This window comes from Pan troglodytes, chromosome 2 (genome assembly GCF_028858775.2).
Source record: "Pan troglodytes isolate AG18354 chromosome 2, NHGRI_mPanTro3-v2.0_pri, whole genome shotgun sequence".
Taxonomy (NCBI): Eukaryota; Metazoa; Chordata; class Mammalia; order Primates; family Hominidae; genus Pan; species Pan troglodytes.
This window is the reverse complement of record NC_086015.1, coordinates 60926915-60946014: the sequence shown is the minus strand read 5'-3', so window position 1 is coordinate 60946014 and position 19100 is coordinate 60926915. Positions and strand designations below refer to the sequence as shown.

General features: G+C 42.8%; 1 protein-coding gene across 8 annotated transcripts in view; it reads left to right on the top strand.

The window, feature by feature from the left end:
• Positions 1-19100, top strand: part of ARHGEF3 (Rho guanine nucleotide exchange factor 3) — a 353349-nt gene that overhangs the window by 153382 nt on the left and 180867 nt on the right. Inside the window, exon 1 of one of the 8 annotated variants that reach the window (XM_516548.9) lies at positions 10881-11009. The exons of the other annotated variants lie outside the window; for them this stretch is intronic. Coding sequence (XP_516548.3) covers positions 10959-11009 — 51 coding nt within the window. The 5' untranslated portion in view covers positions 10881-10958. Of the gene's footprint in view, positions 1-10880; positions 11010-19100 lie in introns of those variants that run through there. 8 annotated transcript variants of the gene reach the window in all.

Genomic DNA, 19100 nt, shown 5'->3' with positions numbered 1-19100 from the left:
CTTATTATCCGTCATGTTGCTGCAAAATTACTTGTTTATCTTATAGTCTCTAGGAAACTGCAATTGTTACTTACTATGTGCCAGGCACTATGCTCAATGATACATATTTGACTTATTTGATTCTCACAAGAACTTTTTGCAGTGGGTCCTCTTATTGTTCCCATTTACCAGAGGAGGAAACAGAGGCACAGGGAAGTTAAGTAAATGATCAGGGGTCACGCATTAAGTGACAGCACTGGGATTTGAACCCAGGTTATCTGGCTTAGAACTCCTATTCCTCACTTCTGTGCTAAACTGCCTTCCTTTATTTCTGGTCTGTGTTCTGGTTGCTATGCCCTCACCACCCCGGCTGGCTTGGCATTTCCAGACCTCTGGGGCTGCACACTTAACACAGCATTCCCTGGGGCCTGTTACTAAGTATGAGTACCTCTCAGCCTCAAAGGGTCATTCTGGGGACTCCTCCCACCCCTCCCGGGGTATTCATCCAACCCAGGAGGCTCTTTATGGCTCAACCACACACATTCTTTTAAAAAATAAAAATCAGCTTTTCATTTTAATGATGACACAACCCAGAGGTGAGGTTCTTGTTATCACACTGAGGGAATCTGGGTGATTGGAGTTGTAAAATCAAGTAGCTGGGGAATTCCTTGTTTTCTCCATAAATTATCCATGTGAGAGCTCTGTGTAATTTCACATTACAGGAGGGAATGGCTGTGTTTAACTCCTTCTGTTGGAAGGGCAGACTTATTTCACTTCTTACTCAGCCAGGAGAGGGAGTTGGAAAGCATAGAAATGGAACTTCTTGTTATTACAATTCCTGGCTTTCAGCAAATATATTTATGTATGTGTACTTTAAAAATACATAGGAAAAACATCTGACTAGTACTGTATTCTATGGCCATGGCCACTGTTCTTGACAAAAAGAATTTCTATCTGGTCATGCAGCTGTTCTGGCTGAGAGACTTGCCCTGGTTCCCCATTTCCTGCAGGGTAGAGTTGGAACTCCTTCCTTGGCTCCAAGCATCTCATCCCTGGCCTTCGCATCCTGTCCCTTCCATAGACCCCTTGACTGTCTCCTCGCCTCCCGAATGAACTTTGCTGTTCCCACTTCTCACCTTTGGGCTGACCCCCCTCTCCTCAGCCTGGCAACTCCTATACATCACTGACAACCAGCTGGAATGGCACTGTCATTGGGGAGACCCTGAGAATGGTCCCTGGCTTCTTCCTCTGCAGCCTAGTGCTTCGAGGCTGTGGGAACCAGCAGGTTGAGCGGTGAGCATTGTGTACAGGTCTGCGTCTCCTCTGGCCTGTGAGCTTCTGAGGTATTTTTGCATGCCTGATGCTTTGAACACAGAGCTGGGCACATTTCTGTTGAACAAAGGAAGCTGGTCTCATCTTTACACATGTCAGTCTGCATTTCTTCCCCAAGAAGGGTTTTTGGGTGATGGGTAGAATACCAGGTGGGAGATTGGACCACCAGCCTCCAGGCTCCATGAGAGCCAGGCTGTCCTGTGGCTTTGGTGCCTGCACTGTGGCCAGTGTGTATTCAGTCACTGCCTGAATGAGTATTGTGGTAAGAACCTGTGCTGCAGGCCTAGACTCCGGTCCTTATTCCATTACTGCTAAGCTTGGCACATTGGACAACTTTTTTTTATCCCTTCTGAGCCTCTTTCCTCATCTATAAACTAGGGATAATAAAAGTACTTATCTCATAGGGTGGTCATAGAATTAAATTAGCTTAGCCTACCATCTGACACATAGCAAGCCCCCAGTCAATGGTGGTTCGTATTGTTGTTAATAATGAAGTGGATTGGTTACAGGATGTGATAAGTAGTGGGAAGGAAATCAATAGGGTATCATGATAGAGAATAACGATGGTGGGGTATAGGGCATGGTCCTATAGACAGCCTGGTCAGGGAAGCCTCCTGTGAGCTGAACTTGAGTGATGACACAGCTGAGTTAAGCAGAAAATGAATTTATTACAGTGTCTAGAGTAGCTCAGAGAATTTTGGAAGGATCAGGGAAACAGGGACAACTCCAAATTATACCACCAAACAGTTATTGTAAAGACACTATTGCTACCACTGCTAGGTAGGTGTAGATGCCATGGCTTGCACCACCAATGCTGGTTATAGGCTGTGGCTACCCAGTCTACCCTTACTCTGCCTCTGCAAGCTGCCACCACCCTCGCAGAATGGGGTCTGCAGCGGCCCTACCGCTTTGCATCCCAGCACATGATTGGCTGAGTCTGCTCATGTTCTCATGCTGTGGCTGCAAGGGAGGCTGGGAAGCAAGTGTATGGCACTCTCATCTCCTCTGGTAGAATGTGGGCTCTGGTTCCTGAGTTGGGGAATTCCCCAAAGCTAGCCAGGTAGGGGGTTCAGCTGCAGGAGACTCAAAGGGTGACCCTTATGTCAGAGGCATGTGAACAAGAGCAACTCCATCTTGAATAGGAGCTGGGTAGCATGAGGCTGAGACCTACTGGGCTGCATTTCCAGACAGTTAAGGCATTCTAAGTCACAAGATGAGCTAGGAGGTCAGCACAAGATACAGGTCATAAAGACCTTGCTGATAAAACAGGTTGCAGTAAAGAATCTGGCTAAATCCCACCAAAACCAAGATGGCAACGAGAGTGACCTCTGGTCATTCTCACTGCTACACTCCCACCAGTGCCATGACAGTTTACAAATGCCTTGGCAACGTCAGGAAGTTACCCTATATGTTCTAAAAAGGGGAGGCATGAATCATCCACCCCTTGTTTAACATATAATCAAGAAATAACCGTAAAAATGGGCAACCGTCTATGGAGTAGCCATTCTTTTATTCCTTTACTTTCCTAATAAACTTGCTTTCACTTTACTCTCTGGACTTGCCCTGAATTCTTTCTTGCATGAGATCCCAGAACCCTATCTTGGGGTCTGGATCAGGACCCCTTTCCTGTAACACAGAGACTCATGGAGTAGGGAACACGTAGTGTCGCTGGGCCTCAGCAGCTTTCATCTAATAGGTAGTGGTGCTTTAAGAAAGGCCTGACTGCTTTCCTCTTAGACAATGATTTTTTTAAAAAGAGTGCTGAATTTGGAAGCAACTAGTTCTCAATGTGATGAGAGGCTAGGAACTATTTTTTACACATCATTTAGTTTGTGCAGGTGTGGGGTAGCATGTTTCTCCCCTGTTTATCACAGACTTGCATTCCTGTTGGAAATGCCCTAGCCATTGTCAATGCTTATAATTGCTTCTTGTTACAGCCACGTGGGGCTTATTGTCCATGATTTTGTTGCAAAGTTTATTGTTTATCTTATACGGTCTCCAGGAAGCTGCATGCGGAAATCTCTCAGCCTTACCAGGAAGTCTGACTTAAAGGGACAGCCTCCAGGGCAGAGCCCTAACTGGGAGGAGGTGCTGAGCTTCCAACCAGGACCAGTTACCTTGGGTGAGAGTTGGAAGCCCTTTCCACCTGTCTCATTTGGTTTGCTATTTTCCAGTGTTTTGGTGATTCCTTTCTGATTCTGAATTAAGGGAGAAAAAGTGGCAATACTGATTCTTCATGTACACATGAACACACCCAAAACATAACAAAACAAAAAACCACTTTCACTGGTGTTTAGGCAGAATGAACACTCTGAGTCATGGGACACACATGCTTTTAAATCTCTTGGTTTCTTGGGGGTATTTTCATAAAAGTCTTGAACTTTCTAGATGGATACAGGGATTTCAGGGAAGTCAGCATTGTAAGATTAAAAAAATAAATATGACTTAAGTTTTAACTATGCTCTCATTTTTTTTCTCTATTGGAAGGAAGAAGGGAAATGGGAAACTGCAAGTTTCTATTACCTTTTTCTTAGATGCCCAGTTGACAGTCAAATCAGGATAGAAAAATGAAACTCTGGATTTCAGATTTGGTACTGCTTTTCAATTTGCTAGGAGGAAAATTTGAACCAGTTTCCATCGTTACACCAAAAAATTTCCTCTTCTGTTTGAAAAAAAATAAATTATTACTGTGCCTTTGTCTTTTAAAAAATATTTTATTATGGAAAAATTAAAACCTATACAAAAATAGAAACAATGGTATAATGGCCCAAAGTCCCCATGATCCATTGTTCTGCTTCTTTTTTTGAAACGGAGTCTTGCTCTGTTGCCCAGGCTGGAGTGGCACGATCTTGGCTCACTGCAACCTCTGCCTCCTGGATTCAAGTGATTCTCCTGTCCCAGCCTCCCGAGTAGCTGGTATTATAGGCACACGCCACCATGCCCAACTAATATATATATATATATATATATATATATTTAGTAGAGATGGGGTTTTGCCATTTTGGCCAAGCTGGTCTTGAACTCCTGACCTCAGCTGATCCTTCCACCTAGGCTTCCCAAAGTGTTGGGATTACAGGCGTGAGCCACTGCACCCAGGCTGTTCTGCTTTTAAATACATATGTCAGTTAGTATCCTACCATCCTCCCTGCAACCTGCTAGGGATAAAGGAGTCATTCCTGTTTTACAGATAAGGAAACTAAAGATCAAGGAAATTAAGAGTGACTTACCAGGTCATTCAACTAGTAAATGGCAGAGCCAAAAATCACAGAGCCCAAATATTAATCTACTGTTAACTATTCCAGCCAGATGGTTGTTCCCAGAAATTATCCCTAAAGAGTTATCTGAAGTCAAAATAATGGTGAGAAACTTTTTAATAAGAATGATTCTTGCTTTTGTTATATATTTTTAACTTGGAAATTCGGTGTGTCAAGCATTGTTTTTTGATCTAGGCAGATTACTTTTAAAAATCCTCCTGAGTATTCATGTAAGTGTCAGAAATACCCGCCCCCCCACCCCCATATTCAGATTTTCCACTTCTAACCAACTTTGACAGTGCAATGCCAAATAGTAAGTCTCATTTCCAAGTAAGGAAGCCCTTTGGCTGATAGATATCAGCTAATCAGTTTTTAAACTTTTTTTTCTTCCTAAAAATTGTGCAGAGGTCAGTAACCCACAGACAGGAGTTTCACTTTTAACTGACAGTGTAAGGAAGGAGACTTGACAGTTTCTTGAAAAAGCTGCACCCAGGGTGTTCATGTTTCTAAGAAATAAACTGGATGAGCTTATTTGCAAGCGGCACCTGTGTGCTTCATGCAGAAATTCTTCAGGTGGCCCTTGCTTCTTGTGTTAGTCAGGGAGGCAGAACCGCAGCGGCCAGGCCGGTGGCTGCTTCACAGCATACATCAGCTTTCCTTTTTTTTTTTTTGCATTCACTTTTAAAAATAGCTGCCCATGTATCAGTTGCCAAAATAATGTGAGGAATCTGGTTATAAAAGTTCAGATTTGTTTAGAGAGAATAAAGACAGAGCTCAGGCGATTGCTCGTAACAAAACCAGTAAGATAAGCACTCAAGATTAGCCACGACTAGCAATCGTTGAGACTTCCATGTTCCAGCATCATTTATTTTTAGTTCCTGTGTTGAAACCATAGATGAAGACTTTTCTATTTATTCATTCTTGACCTTGAGCAGCCAGGTCTGCTCCCACATTCTTCTCATCATTTTATAATCTTGTTGAGCTGGGATACTAAGCAGGGCTCTCCAAGAGCATCAACATTTTCAAATGTTCACAGTCTCTTGAGTTGAACCACCTTGAGTCCAATAGGCCTTGGCCTGGGAAAGTGTCTGGACACCGCTGCTCCATTTGTCTAGAGTTCATGGTGAAGCAAGCAGAGGAGTTGTTCAGGTTTTACTTGGATTAACCACCCTTCCAGCTTTGAGGAGTAGATAAAGACATTCAATAAAAGTGCATGACTGTGAGCAACTCTCAGGCTCTAATTTGATGTTCTTTTTATTTCTCACTGGCTTGCTGTGCTTTATGTCTCCCTGATAACCTAGTAACACCCAAATTTTGTTTTTCCTTAGTGTTACCTGAATTTGTTTTTGAATTTTTGTTTTTCCTTAGTCTTACCTAAATTTGACAACAGTCTTAGAAACCTAAGATCTGAGAACTAATAATCTTATGATGTTGGAACCTTGGGTAAGCCAGTGTGCAATATATTATTTTAATTTGGTCACGGCTACCATCCCATTTGAGATTTTTTCCAACCTTTTTTTTTTTGGTCTTTTTTTTTTTTCTTTTTATGGAGAATAGGGTCTCACCATGTTGTCCAGGCAGGTCTTGAACTCCTGGGCTCAAGCCATCCTCATGTCTCTGCCTCCCTAACCACTGGGATTACAGGTGTGAGCCACCGCACTGGCCCATGAGATTTTTTTTTTTTTTTTTTTTTTTTTGAGATGGAGTCTCGCTCTGTCACCCAGGCTGGCGTGCAGTGGTGCAATCTCGGCTCACTGCAAGCTCCACCTCCTGGGTTCACATCATTCTCCTGCCTCAGCCTCCTGAGTAGCTGGGACTACAGGTGCCTGCCACCACACCTGGCTAATTTTTTTTTTTGTATTTTTAGTAGAGACAGGGTTTCACCATGTTAGCCAGGATGGTCTTGATGTCCTGACCTCGTGATCTGCCCGCCTCGGCCTCCCAAAGTGCTCGGATTACAGGCATGAGCCACTGTGCCCGGCCTTGGCCATGAGATTTTTTTACTACCTATTTTTAAATTCAGTTTGTGGAATTTTAAAATTTGAAGTATCAAATGGGATATGTTTAAAGACCTTGAAATTCCCTTTCCAACTGTAAGATTTTGTGACATTTCTGGCTTGTTAAGTACAAATAAGAAAGACATTAAGGAACCAGGATAAAGTTCAAATGGAAAGAATCATCGTTGCTTGCCAACTTTTAATGAAGAAGTAATTCTGCTAAAATCTAAATATTTTATTTTATGTAAATGAAATTCTCACAACCCTGATGAGTATGTTCCTTATAATACCTTTGGTAAGGAAATTGCTTGGAACTTCTCAACAGAAAATACCCTCAGATATATCGAACAAGAACACAGGAAACATGGTTCTGGTTCTAGTGATACCATGACACTTTTGGTGACATCTTGGTTAGGTCCCAGTTTTGGTGCTAATCTCTTTAGAGCCCAACAAGAGGGGTTGTTACCAGTTTGGTTATTTAACCAGCTGTGGGAAAACAGGGTTCATCTTTACATCGTAGGCACCCTGTAGGTAGTTTCCTGTGTATAAATATATGATTCAACTCTATATACTGAAAGAAAAATACCATACCCTGAGAACCTACACCCCCAGAATTTTGTAGGTTTTCCCCCCCCTTTTAACATTTCTCTCCAATCTATGTAGAATTTATGTTGGATGAGTATGAAGAAGGGCTTTAAAATGAGGCTTTTCATTCCAAGAGGCAAGTGAATTGTCCCATTGTTAGCGATCCTTCTCTAGTGGTTTGTGCTCTAATATGTCAGATTCTTGAATATCCCAGAGCAGGTTTCTCACTGTCTCTTCTGAGGGCTGTATGCTTGTAGCAGGAGCTCTGAAGCAAGCTTGCTAGGCCCCACTCCTGACCAACCTCACCACCTCTAGGCCACGTGCCATGGGTAGGCGTAACCACCTTTTTGAGTCTCAGTTTTTTTAAATCTGCAAAAAGAAAGATAATAAGAAGGCCTACTTTGGGACTGTTGTGAGGATCACATGGGAAAATACATGGTAAGTGCTCATATTAAAACATAAAAAATCCTTAGTCGCTGTGGTTTCAGTAATTGTGGCTGTATGATATGTTAATATCCACACACAGGTGCACTTTCATCATGAGTTATCAACATTGGCAGAGGTAAGAAGAATGGACAATGAGAAGTGACATTTCAAGTGTACCTTTCGTATTTGCTAAATGTCCATAGGGCAGGTGGCTAAATGAGTTAATTTCCTTCCATACCATAGCATGCTCTGCAGTAAGAGGTCAAAAATGTGCGTGACAGGGAAAGATGCCCTGGATGTTAAATGAAAAAAGAAGCAATTGGTAGAACAATGTTATCATTCTATTTTTGAAAAAAATAAGATGTTACACCCAGCAACTCGTGTTTTTAGACAGAAGGAAATGTCTGGAAGGATTACCACCAGAGGGTGCAAACTGGTGGCCCCTGGGCCAAATGTAGCCAGCAACTGTGTTATGTGGCCCATACAGTACTTCTTATGGTGATGAATAGTTGCCAGCATTTACAAATTGAGAGATTTTACATAAAACCCTGAATTTCAGGCTTCTATTGAAAAAATTAGAATGTCTGCTCACCCTGGACGATTAACCCCTTAGGAACCCGAAAAAGCTGGAACTGACCTAAGACAAAAACTCTCAGTGGTGCCCCAGTGCCCACCTGGCCTTTTCTTTCAGGTACCTGACCCCTGGTCCTAAATCCTTCTGGGTTTATGAACCTCTGTCTACGTCTGGCTTTTTAACACCAGTGCATCCAGCAAATGGGATCGGGATAGAAAAAACAGTAGGGCCTTTGGGAAGACTCACTTTTTACTTTATATACCTCTGTGTGGTTTGAATGTGTATACTTCTGTGTGGTTTGAATGTGTGACAGTGATGCTATGTTATTATTAAAATGTAAAAACCAATATATAAACACGTTTGAATACTTAGTAGTATCCTAGATGCCATAGAGAAAACTCCTGTTCCTTTTGATATCCCATTATAAAGCTCAAAATGAACGTGGACCTTGCGGATCAGAGCCTCTTACTATTGAAATTCTCCTCTTGAAGTGCCTTCTTCATGGACCCATTTCAATCCGGGAGTTCTTGCTTCTGGTCAGAGCAAGGGCATCAGAGGAGACGGCCGTGCCCTGTTCTTGCTTCCTTTTTGCAGGCTGCATCCCTTTCTCCTGCCAGGGCATCTGTTGGCCCTCTCTCTGCCCCTCCCTGCTCCACTGCTACCTGCCCTGGAGCCCCTCAAGTTTCACCTCTTGCACGAAGTGCTGCAGCCCACGGGTTTCAGTTCTTCTTTCCCATTCAGTCAGCAGCCGGAAGTTAGGTTGAATCATTCTAGGATTTGTTCATGTGAATGTTTCCTTCCTCCTCCCCAGAGAAATAAAACGTACAATGCCCTGGTCATCTCACATTTCCAGTGAATCCTTACTGGGGTGAGGCTGGCCTTGGCTGCTGGGACTCCTTGAAATGGCTTGTCAGAAAATACTCCAAGAGAGGAATGGCTGGGTGATTGAGCCTCCCTCATTTCCCAGGGCACTGTCTTTCTTCATCGGCTGAATTGTCCCCAAAGCTAGCTAATCTCAAGTTGTTTACAGGCTTGTTCAAATTTAGGACCCTTCCCGTGTAGGAGGCTGGAACAAGACGCCTTAGGAATACCTGCCCTTACCCCTCCACCAGCCACCACTTAACCAGCTTGCTTTGTGGGGAGTCAGGCTTTAGGAAATAGGGAATCCCAAGGACAATCTGAAACCCACCTCTCAGTGGACACTGTCATTTGATCTGACACTCATTACCGAGTGCTTCCAGGTGCTAGCTCCATGGTGACCCAGATGCTTGCCTGAAAGGCGTAAGGCTTTTTACAGTGATTTCACTTCCTCCTTTCTCTAAGCAGGTGTGATTCCCTCACACTTTTTGAAGCAAGATCCAAGCCTGTCAGTTCAGCTTCCAGACCTATTAAAGTACTTGGTGTCTTCCAAAATACCTTGTAGTTCTGCACTGCCTTGCTGTTGAGTTTGCCAGTTCTTCTGCCTAGAACACCCGTCAGAACGCTGCCCATGTGTCTCTGGCTCTGAGAACCCTTCTCAGACTTTGTCCCCATGAAAAATGCATTTGCCAAGCTCACTTATTTCCTGGACCCCTCAGCACTTTTTGCAAATTTCTGGCAACGTGAATGGAAAGAGCCTGCTTTCTCATAAAAGTCTTGGATTTAATCTCCTTCTGTTAGACCAGAAGCTTGTTGTTCAAATGAACCTGCTGTCTTTGCTGGGTCCCCAGACTTTACTCAGGCTTGAGACAGAGGAAGACTCTTAAAAATCCGTGCATTTGTAAGAAGGCCCCAGGAAACCCTGGGCTAAATCTTAACAGCTAAAATTTGTAATTAGGAAGATTTTTGCAAGTCAAATACTACCCCATTAGATAACTAAAATAAATAAATAAATAATTGAGAACTACACTGGAGTTACGTCTCCTTGAGTTTGAGACCCTCTGCCAATGTGCAAGGAGGGTGAGAGTGCTGTTTTGTTTGTGGGGAAGGAGTGAGCCAGGCATAGTTTTCAATCTGAAACCTTGTAGTTTCCTATGAGACAGTCTACCTCACCCAAGAGGTCTGGGTTTTTTGTAAGGCAAGGAACTGGAGCAAGATGTTCATTCTGGTGAGATCCCCACTTCATAAAACAAGAAATGTCAGCCATGAATTATTTCCATAATAGCTCTGAGCAGGAAGACCTCTTGTTATCCATGACAAAAGTTGAAAGGGAGATTTCCAGAAGCAGCTATTTTGAAAGGGCTCTGAAGAGAAGATGCCAGGTTTGCATAAGACAAAAAGAAACGGATGGGTGTGTAGTTGCTTTTGAACCGCGACTCAGTGTGGGCTCTGTATCCCGGGCAGGGCTACTGATTCTTGGGTAAAGTTCAAGTAGATCATTGATTCCTCTTTGAAGACCCAAAGCTCTCCTCCCAGTGTCCCTTCTCCTAGTGATGCTTTATTTTCTATTTCACCCCGGTGTTTGGGTCTGCAAAGCTCCAGGCAGCACAGCCGCTGCAGCCGATGGGATGCTTCACATTGCTTTTGGTGGGGACCCAGTGAGCACTGTTTGTCTCTTACAGGCTGGGGATTGTCAGTCAGAAACTGAACTTCTGGTGTACCTTTGAATGCCCAAAGAGTGCTCTGCAAAAGCAGCAGTAGCAGGAGAGGTGGGGAGCTCTTGACTGGTGCGGCTCTCAGCCTCTGACACTTGTAACTGATGGCCCCTGTCACTTCCTGTCATGCAGCCCAAGTGGCGGGGAGGAGTTCCTTCAGGGAAACTATGCTCAGCCCTGTTCAGAGAATCCTGTGCACAGGGCTCCACTGCAGTTAGGAGCCGGTGAGTCCGGGTGGATGAGGTCAGAGCGCCCCATGGTGTGGTGCTGCCTCTTTGTCCGTTCGCAGGTAAGCCCCCTGCTGCTGAGCCTGGGATGGGCCGGCTCTCAACTCCCACCCGAGCCGGGTGGGGTGGTGCCAGGATCTGAGGTGTGGGAGGATGCAGTGTTCTCTTTACCTTCCAAGAAACTGATCAGGGAGCTGCTGTTAAAAGCACCTGGGATGATGGAGCCAGATTCCCGCCTCACTTTCGTATGAATCAGAAGAGCACTGTGTGGCTGTGTTTAAGACCGCAGATGGCTTTGCTTGGTTGCGAGGGTGAGCTGAGTGGCGTGCATAGCTGTCAGGGCCTCCTTTAGCATAAGTGATTGGAGGGGAACAAAGGGAAGGGCTTTTCACGCTCTGCTGTGCAATGCTACTGTTTTAATTTTTGTAAGAGAATGGTTTTAATTAATGGGAAGGAAAAGAGGGAAAAGAAGGATGCATCCGCCTTCTGTTTTGTTGTTGCTATTTAATCACAAAGTGGATTTCCAAGATCTTCTCTTTTTCTTTGGATTGGAAGATGGCTAAACTCAGTTTTAGAAGTTCATGCTGGTTGGAGCAACTGTTTTGTAGATTTCCCTAAAGTGATCCTGGTGTTTTGAGTCTGTTTATTATTGGGAGAATGAAGTCAGATGTTATCAGTGGAGACTCAGACTTGATACCATTCTCATTAAGAACATCGTTTTTTGGTTTGGGTTATTTTGGAAAGAGTGTCTGGAAATGTTATGTTTCCATAGGTTGAAGAATGGTTAGGAGCTCTGAAGGTTACATTCCCTATCCCTTTTATTTATTTGTTTTTTGTGGAGGTAGTTGTTAAAGTTTTGGATGAGCCAAAACTGTTCTTTATTTGTTTGTTTGTTTTTGTTTTTTGAGACAGAATCTTGCTCTGTCATCCACGCTGGAATATAGTGGCGCAATCACGGCTCACTGCAACCTTGACCGCCCGGGCTCAAGCAGTCCTCTTGCCTCAGCCTCCCGAGTAGCTGGGACTACAGGCATACACCACCATGCCCTGCTAATTATTTCATTTTTTTTGTGGAGACGTGGGTCTTACTATGTTGCTCAGGCTCATCTTAAACTCTGAGCTCAAGCAATCCTCCTTGAGCTCAAGCTTCAGCCTCCCAAAGTGCTGGGGTTAGAGGCATGAGCCACTGCACCTGGCCTGCCAAAACTGTTTTTTAAAGGCAATGCCCATTGCTTTTTCTATTCTTCTCATCAGAACTATGTTCCTGGGACTGATTTCTGTAACCCTAATTCCAGCTCTTGTGTATGACCATTCTAGACATACTAATTTTTTTCAATTTTTTTTATTGTGGTAAAATACATATAACACATAATTTACCATCTTGACTATTTTAAGTATATAGTTTTGTGATATTAAATACATTCATAATGTTGTGCAACCATCACCACCATCCATCTCCAGAACTCTTTTAACCTTGCAAACTGAAACTCTGTACTTGTTAAACAATAACTCTCCATTCTTCCCTCCCCCATCCCCTGGCAACCACCATTCTACTTTCTGTCTCTGTGATTTTGATTACTCTAAGTATCTCATATAAGTAGAGTCAAACAGTATTTGTCTTTTTTTGACTGGCTTATTTCACTTAGCATAATGTCCTCTGGGTTCATTCAAGTTGTAAGGTGTGTCAGAATTCCCTTCCTTTAAGAATATTCCATTATTGTACATGGTGGTAATATTGCATGGAGCTCTGAAGGTTAACAGAGAAACAAATACTCAATTTCTCTGTGAATATATGACACTATTGCATAATTATATGTAGTACATATTTTGCATTTCATTATTACCTCTAATAGTGATTGAAAACTACCCTCTGTATTACAAGGCTGAAAGATTTGAGAGCTGTTTACTGCATGCCCCACATTAAACAGTTTTTCTTGTCAATTAATATTGTTAAACGGTGACATACCACATTTTGCTTATCCATTCATCCTTGGATGGGCCTTGGGTTGCTTTCATGTTTTAGCCGTTGTGAATAATGCTGCTATGAACATGAATGTACAAATATCTCTTAAGACCCTGCTTTCAATTTTTTTCCCGTAAGTCATTGGGGTACAGCTAGTATTTGGTTACATGAGTAAGTTCTTTAGTAGTGATTTGTGAAATTTTGTTGCACCCATCATCCAAGCAGTATACACTGCAACCTATTTGTAGTCTTTTATCCCTCACTCCTCTCTCACCCTTCCCCTCAAGTCCCCAAAGTCCATTATATCATTCTTATGCCTTTGCGTCCTCATAGCTTAACTCCCACATATCAGTGAGATCATACGTTGTTTGGTTTTCCATTCCTGAGTTACTTCACTTAGAATAATAGTCTCCAGTCTCATCCAGGTTGCTGCAATGCCGTTAATTCATTCCTTTTTATGGCTGAGTAATATTCCATTGTATAAATATACCACAGTTTATTTATCTACTCCTTGATTGATGGGTGTTCCATGATTTTGCAGTTGCGAATTGTGTTGCTATAAACATGCATGTGCAAGTATCTTTTTCGTATAATGACTTCTTTTCCTCTGGGTAGATAGCCAGTAGTGGGATTGCTGAATCAAATGGTAGATCTACTTTTAGTTCTTTAAGGAATCTCCACACTGTTTTCCATAGCAATTGTACTAGTTTACATTCCTACCACCTGCTTTCAGTTTTTTTGAGTATATACCCAGAAGTAGAATTGCTAGAACATACAGTAATTCTATTTTGAATGTTTTGAGCAACCGCCATACTGTTTTCCACAATGGCTATTCCATTTTATATTCCCACCTACAGTGCACAAGGGTTCCAGTTTCTCCACATCCTCACCAACACTTCTAATTTTGATTTTTTTTCAATAGTAGCCATTCTAATAGGTGTGAAGTGGTATCACCTTGTAGTTTTGATTTGAATTTCTCTGATTATTAGTGATGTTGAGCATCTCTTCGTGTGCATTATTGGCCATTTGTATGTCTTCTTTGCAGAAATGTCTGTTCAAGTCCTTTGCTCGCTTTCGAATTGGGTTGCTTATTTTTTTTGTTATTGAGTTTTAGGAGTTCTCTATATATTCTGAATATTAATCTCTTTTCAGATATATTATATGCAAATATATTATCCCATTCTTTGTGTTGTCTTTTTGTTTTGTTGACATTGTTTAGACATACTTTTTTTTTTTTTTTTTTTTTTTAAGGAGACAAGGTCTTGCTCTGCCTTGCTTGAGCCCAGGCTTGAGTGCAGTGGCACAATCATAGCTCACTGCAGCCTTGAACTCCTGGGCTCAAGCAGTCTTCCCACCTCAGCCTCCTGAGTAGCTGGGACTACAGGTATGCACCACCATACCCAGCTAATTTTTTAACTTTTTTGTCAAGACCAGGTATTGCAATGTTGCCCAGGCTCGTCTTGAACTCCTGGCCTTAAGTGATCGTCCCACCTTGGCCTTCCAAAGTGCTAGGATTATAGACGCAGGCCACTGCATGCCCCCCAGATGTATATTTTTAATACTTTGATGTGACTGGGGTAATTTCAGCCTTTCCCCATCTCACTCACCTCACTATTCGTTCTCTTGACAAAGAATAATTTTTGAGTCTTTCAAGTATGAAAGTTGACAATGTTCAAATGATTGATTACATGTCAGTGATAGTTAATGCAATGTTAATAACAATATAATACGATAATAACTTACATTTATTAGATGCTTATCTAAACAGTTTACTCAGATTTGCTCATGAAAGTCTTACAACACTGTAGGGATTGGCTATTATCATTATTCTTGTTTTGCAGATGGCAAAACTGAGATTTACAGAAGATAAATAATTTGTCTAGGTCACCTACATGGTTAAGTAGTGGATCAGGTTTCAAACCCAGGAAGAATGGATTCAGAAATGATGTTTTTAGCCATTAGGTGCTATGTGATAACTTTAATGTGGGGTCCTTCCCAGATCTCCTATATGTGCAACATCTGCAGTAACACTTTGCTTTCCAGTGATTTGGTAAGTTATCCCATTTTGGTGAATGTTTGCTGTGGTCCAGTTAGTGCCTAAGTAAGAGGCACCTATGACAAGTCACTACTTTCTCTGGACTCAGTTTCCCCACTTGTCAAATCAGAGATGTCTCTAAACTCATTTTAGCTCAGATATGAATCTAAAGTATGCAAATATCTTGCACAAAAAGTCAAAAATAGTTTTCACATCTGCCCTACTTCAAAGTCAAATGATTTAATGAATGATTTAATGAATGTGTTTAAGTACACATTTCCCAAGGATATCAACTAGAACTCAAAATGTAATTGGCTGACTAGCTACTTTATTCTGCTTATGAACATATATATGTATATATATATATAATTTTTTTTTTTCTTTTAGAGACAGTCTTGCTCTGTCGCCCAGGCTGGAGTGCAGTGGCATGATCATAGCTCACTGCAGCTTTCACTTTTTGGGCTCAAGTGATCCTCCCCCATCGGCCTCTGGAGTAGCTCAGACCTTAGTGTGTAAGGGCTTAGCAACAACAGGACTCTGAAGCACCTATGTCCTGAGGTAAACATGGACGTAGTTTGATTTTGTGGAGGGAAGGAAGCAGCATATTCGATGCAAGGTGGAGACTGCATTTTAAAGCCACTATTCTAGCCATGTTTTCACAGCTTGCCCAGGACGCCAAGTAGGAGCCATGGAAGGGGAAGTTGATTCAAACCAGATCCTAAAAAGGCCTCTCTTGATGGAACACTCAGACGTGTGACTCGGAGCGGGCAAGGTCAGAGTGGTGACCCCAGCTGTTCACCGGGACAGAAACAATGGTTGGCTTTAGGACCTAAATATAGACAAAGTGGATGTCACTTAGGGAAACTCATTCCTGATACTGGCCAGGGTGGGCAGTTCTCTTGGGAAGCAGCTCCTGTGTGCCAACCCTTGCTCTGCCAGCCCTCTTTTTCTGAATATCTCAGTCCATATTCTAGCTTCCCTGCATTCTTTGGGCACCTGCCTCAGCTTGACAGCTTTGAAATAACCCATGACAGTTCCTTATTTCCCCATCTCTCCCTTCCAAGTCTTCCTTGCAGTGCTTACCACCTCTCTCCCTTTCCTCTCACAGACCCCACCCAGCCCCTGCCATAAACCCCAGGTGTCCTCTCCACCATATTCCTTGTGGAGGGACGAGAGCACTGGGCTAGGAGTCAGGAATCTGAGGATCAAGTTCTGGATTTTGCAGTTAACCCTGGGCAATGCTAAACTTCCCCAGTACGAGGTTCTCCAAGCGGAACCAGTGGAGACGTAGCCATCAAGGACTGAGATCCTGGAGGTTGCAGCCTGAAGTCAAATCCTCACTGTCACTTACTCTGTGACCTTGTTCAAGTTCCTTACCTCTCTGGGCCTCAGTTTCTTCACCTGCAGGATGAAGATGCTGATAGTACCTGCCTCATATATCAGGAATTTATAAGATAATATCTGTGAAGCGCTTCAAACAGCTTATCTTGTTAGTGCTCAGAAATGCTCACTATGATTATGATTGTGATTTTTAGGAAAAAGAGACTTGAAATAGATCAGTGTTTCCCAAATTTCACTCACATTTTTCATATCCACATACCACCGGTACTATTATTTTTCAGTTACTGTATTTCTTTAAATTATCTCTTTTTCGTTTCTGTTTTTGGCTTTTTAGGTTTGGGTTTTTTGGTTTGTTTTTGTTTATTTTTTAGACTTAGACACATCCTAAGCAGTAATAGCCCTGAAATCACAGGTTGGAAATGTGTTTCCTAAAACATATTATAATAAATATATACAGGTCTATTGCATATGGTCTGAGATGATATTATATCACCAGTGGGGTCCACTTTCCATGCTTTGGGGACTGCAGAACCAGTGGCTCTGAGCATCTGAGGTCCAGTTTGCTGCCTCTAGTGATTTTGACTGTACTCATCCCATCTTTCCATCAATCAGGCACTGCCTGAGAACCATCTTTGTGCTGGATTCTGCGCCAGGTGCCAAGGTGGCCAAAATATGGGTCTTTGGAGTCCCCACTATCTTCTTTGAATGGAACATTACCAGCCCAGAGAAAATGGGGGAGAGAGGGACACACACAAAGTGACCTAATTTCTGAAACTCCATCTTTAAAGTAAGAAAAGCCAGGGCCACTCTCCCTGCCTGAAACCTCTGGAGTTGGGTAAAGGAGATCGTCTCAGTCAGCTTTTGCTGAGTAACAGCTACCCCGAAACTCAGTGGCAAACAATAACAAACATTTATTTTTATGCTTATAAGTGCGCAAGTTGGCTGGGGTGGTCTGTCCTACATGGGTTCATTCTGGACAGTGCTACTCACGTATATATTCTTCTCTTGTGGAGCAAGCAGAAACACATGATGTCTCGTAAGATGTAGGCTCAGAGTTGGTACACTGTCTCTTTCACCTCACAGGATCAAGCCATGGATGTCAGGGAAAGGCATAAATATTTGCTGAAGAATAAATTGATCTACCACCAAGATCATCACCATTTACTTACTGAACCCACATTTACTGAGTGTGTATTGTATGAAGCACTCTGCATGTTGCTGGGAGTGGGGGGTGTTAAACGTAGTAACAGTAAGTGATGAAGGTGATGAGAACGCCTATCCCAAGGCCCAGCATGTATTAGGTCCTAAATGAATATGTGATGAATGATGATCTACTGGTACCTCTTGAGTGCTGACTAGTGATCAGTATTTCACAGGGATTATTTCGTCTTATCTTCCCAGCCCTCTTGGGCAGATACAGCAAGCTCGGGTCAGACAAGTGCAAGGCTGTTAAATGCTTGTGATCTTCTGATATGAGAAAGGGAGAGTTGATGGAGGTATGGCAGCAGGGAGAGGCCACATGCCATGAGACCATCCCTGATGCTGGGGAGAGAGGCAGGCTCTGCACCAGCCAAGCACAGGTTCAAATCCCTTATGTGTATATTTCCGTGCACACTTTGTGGACTGTTTTGGGCACAAACTCTTCAAGCACCCACACATACTAAGAATTTAACATGGTACTTGGCCTCTCATAGTTTCACTACATCACTAGCCCTCTGCCTTCCTGAGTTCATGTGTATCTTTGAGTATTCTCTTTAGAAAACTGCACATAGTTGTGAAAATGTCTGTACGGCCCCCTGGCTCCTGGTGAAGAACTCTGCTCTAATTTTTCACTCCATCCATTCTCCCTTCTCCTTCTTTCTCTCTCTTAAGAAATTACTCCAGAAGCGAAGCGGTGTTTTTCTGTATTTGTCTGCCAGTGTCAGGTCCAGGGTCTGACTCGTATTAGCTGCCCAATGAGTGTTTTCTAACTGAGTGAGAGAATAAAGATGATAGTGTTGATGATACCTTGTTTGCATGTACATAGCATCAGGGAATTTTTGAACTGAATGAGATAGAACATACATGTGCATGTGTCATTATGATAGAATGATTTCTATTCCTTTGGGTATATACCCAGTAATGGGATTGCTGGGTCAAATGATATTTCTGTTTTAAGGTCTTTCAGAAATCACCACACATAGCATCCAACCCCTTTATTTTCTGGATTATAAAACTGAGACTGGATTATAAACCTTACCCAAAGGCATACAGCTAGTAATAATAATATTATGATTATAATTAACATTTCCCCCCAAGCAGATACAATTAGATCTCATTCCCTCAGTACCTTTTCAGAATACAGGGTCCATTCTGATGTATCAGTTTTATGGATCATGTTGCAAAACTGAGTTGTCTTGTCCCTCGTATCTGAAGCCAAAGACATGGATGAGAGAAACATATTCCACATCTCAACTGCAGAACCATTATTGGGTGAGCCCCTTAGGGCAAAGTGCTTGTCACCTCACCTCTTTCTCTGGATCTCCCCTTTCCACTCTGTCCTTCAGTTCTTGCCCAGAGCTGTGTATACGGACGCGGAGATGGGGACATTTGTGCTGAGGCTGGTCAAGCTGTGGGTGGAAGGTGGATTACAGACAGAGCAAGGGAGGAATTTGTTCCTGCAGAGTCCTGGAAATCTTATTTGGAGCTGTTCTTCTATTCTTAGTTTTGAAGGCACTTTGTTCTCTGGTGCATTGTTTTAACAGCCATCAGGAAATCAGTCCCCGCTCGGGGTCACTGGTGTCTGCCTGTGGCCGCCCAGGTGGGAAGTGTACT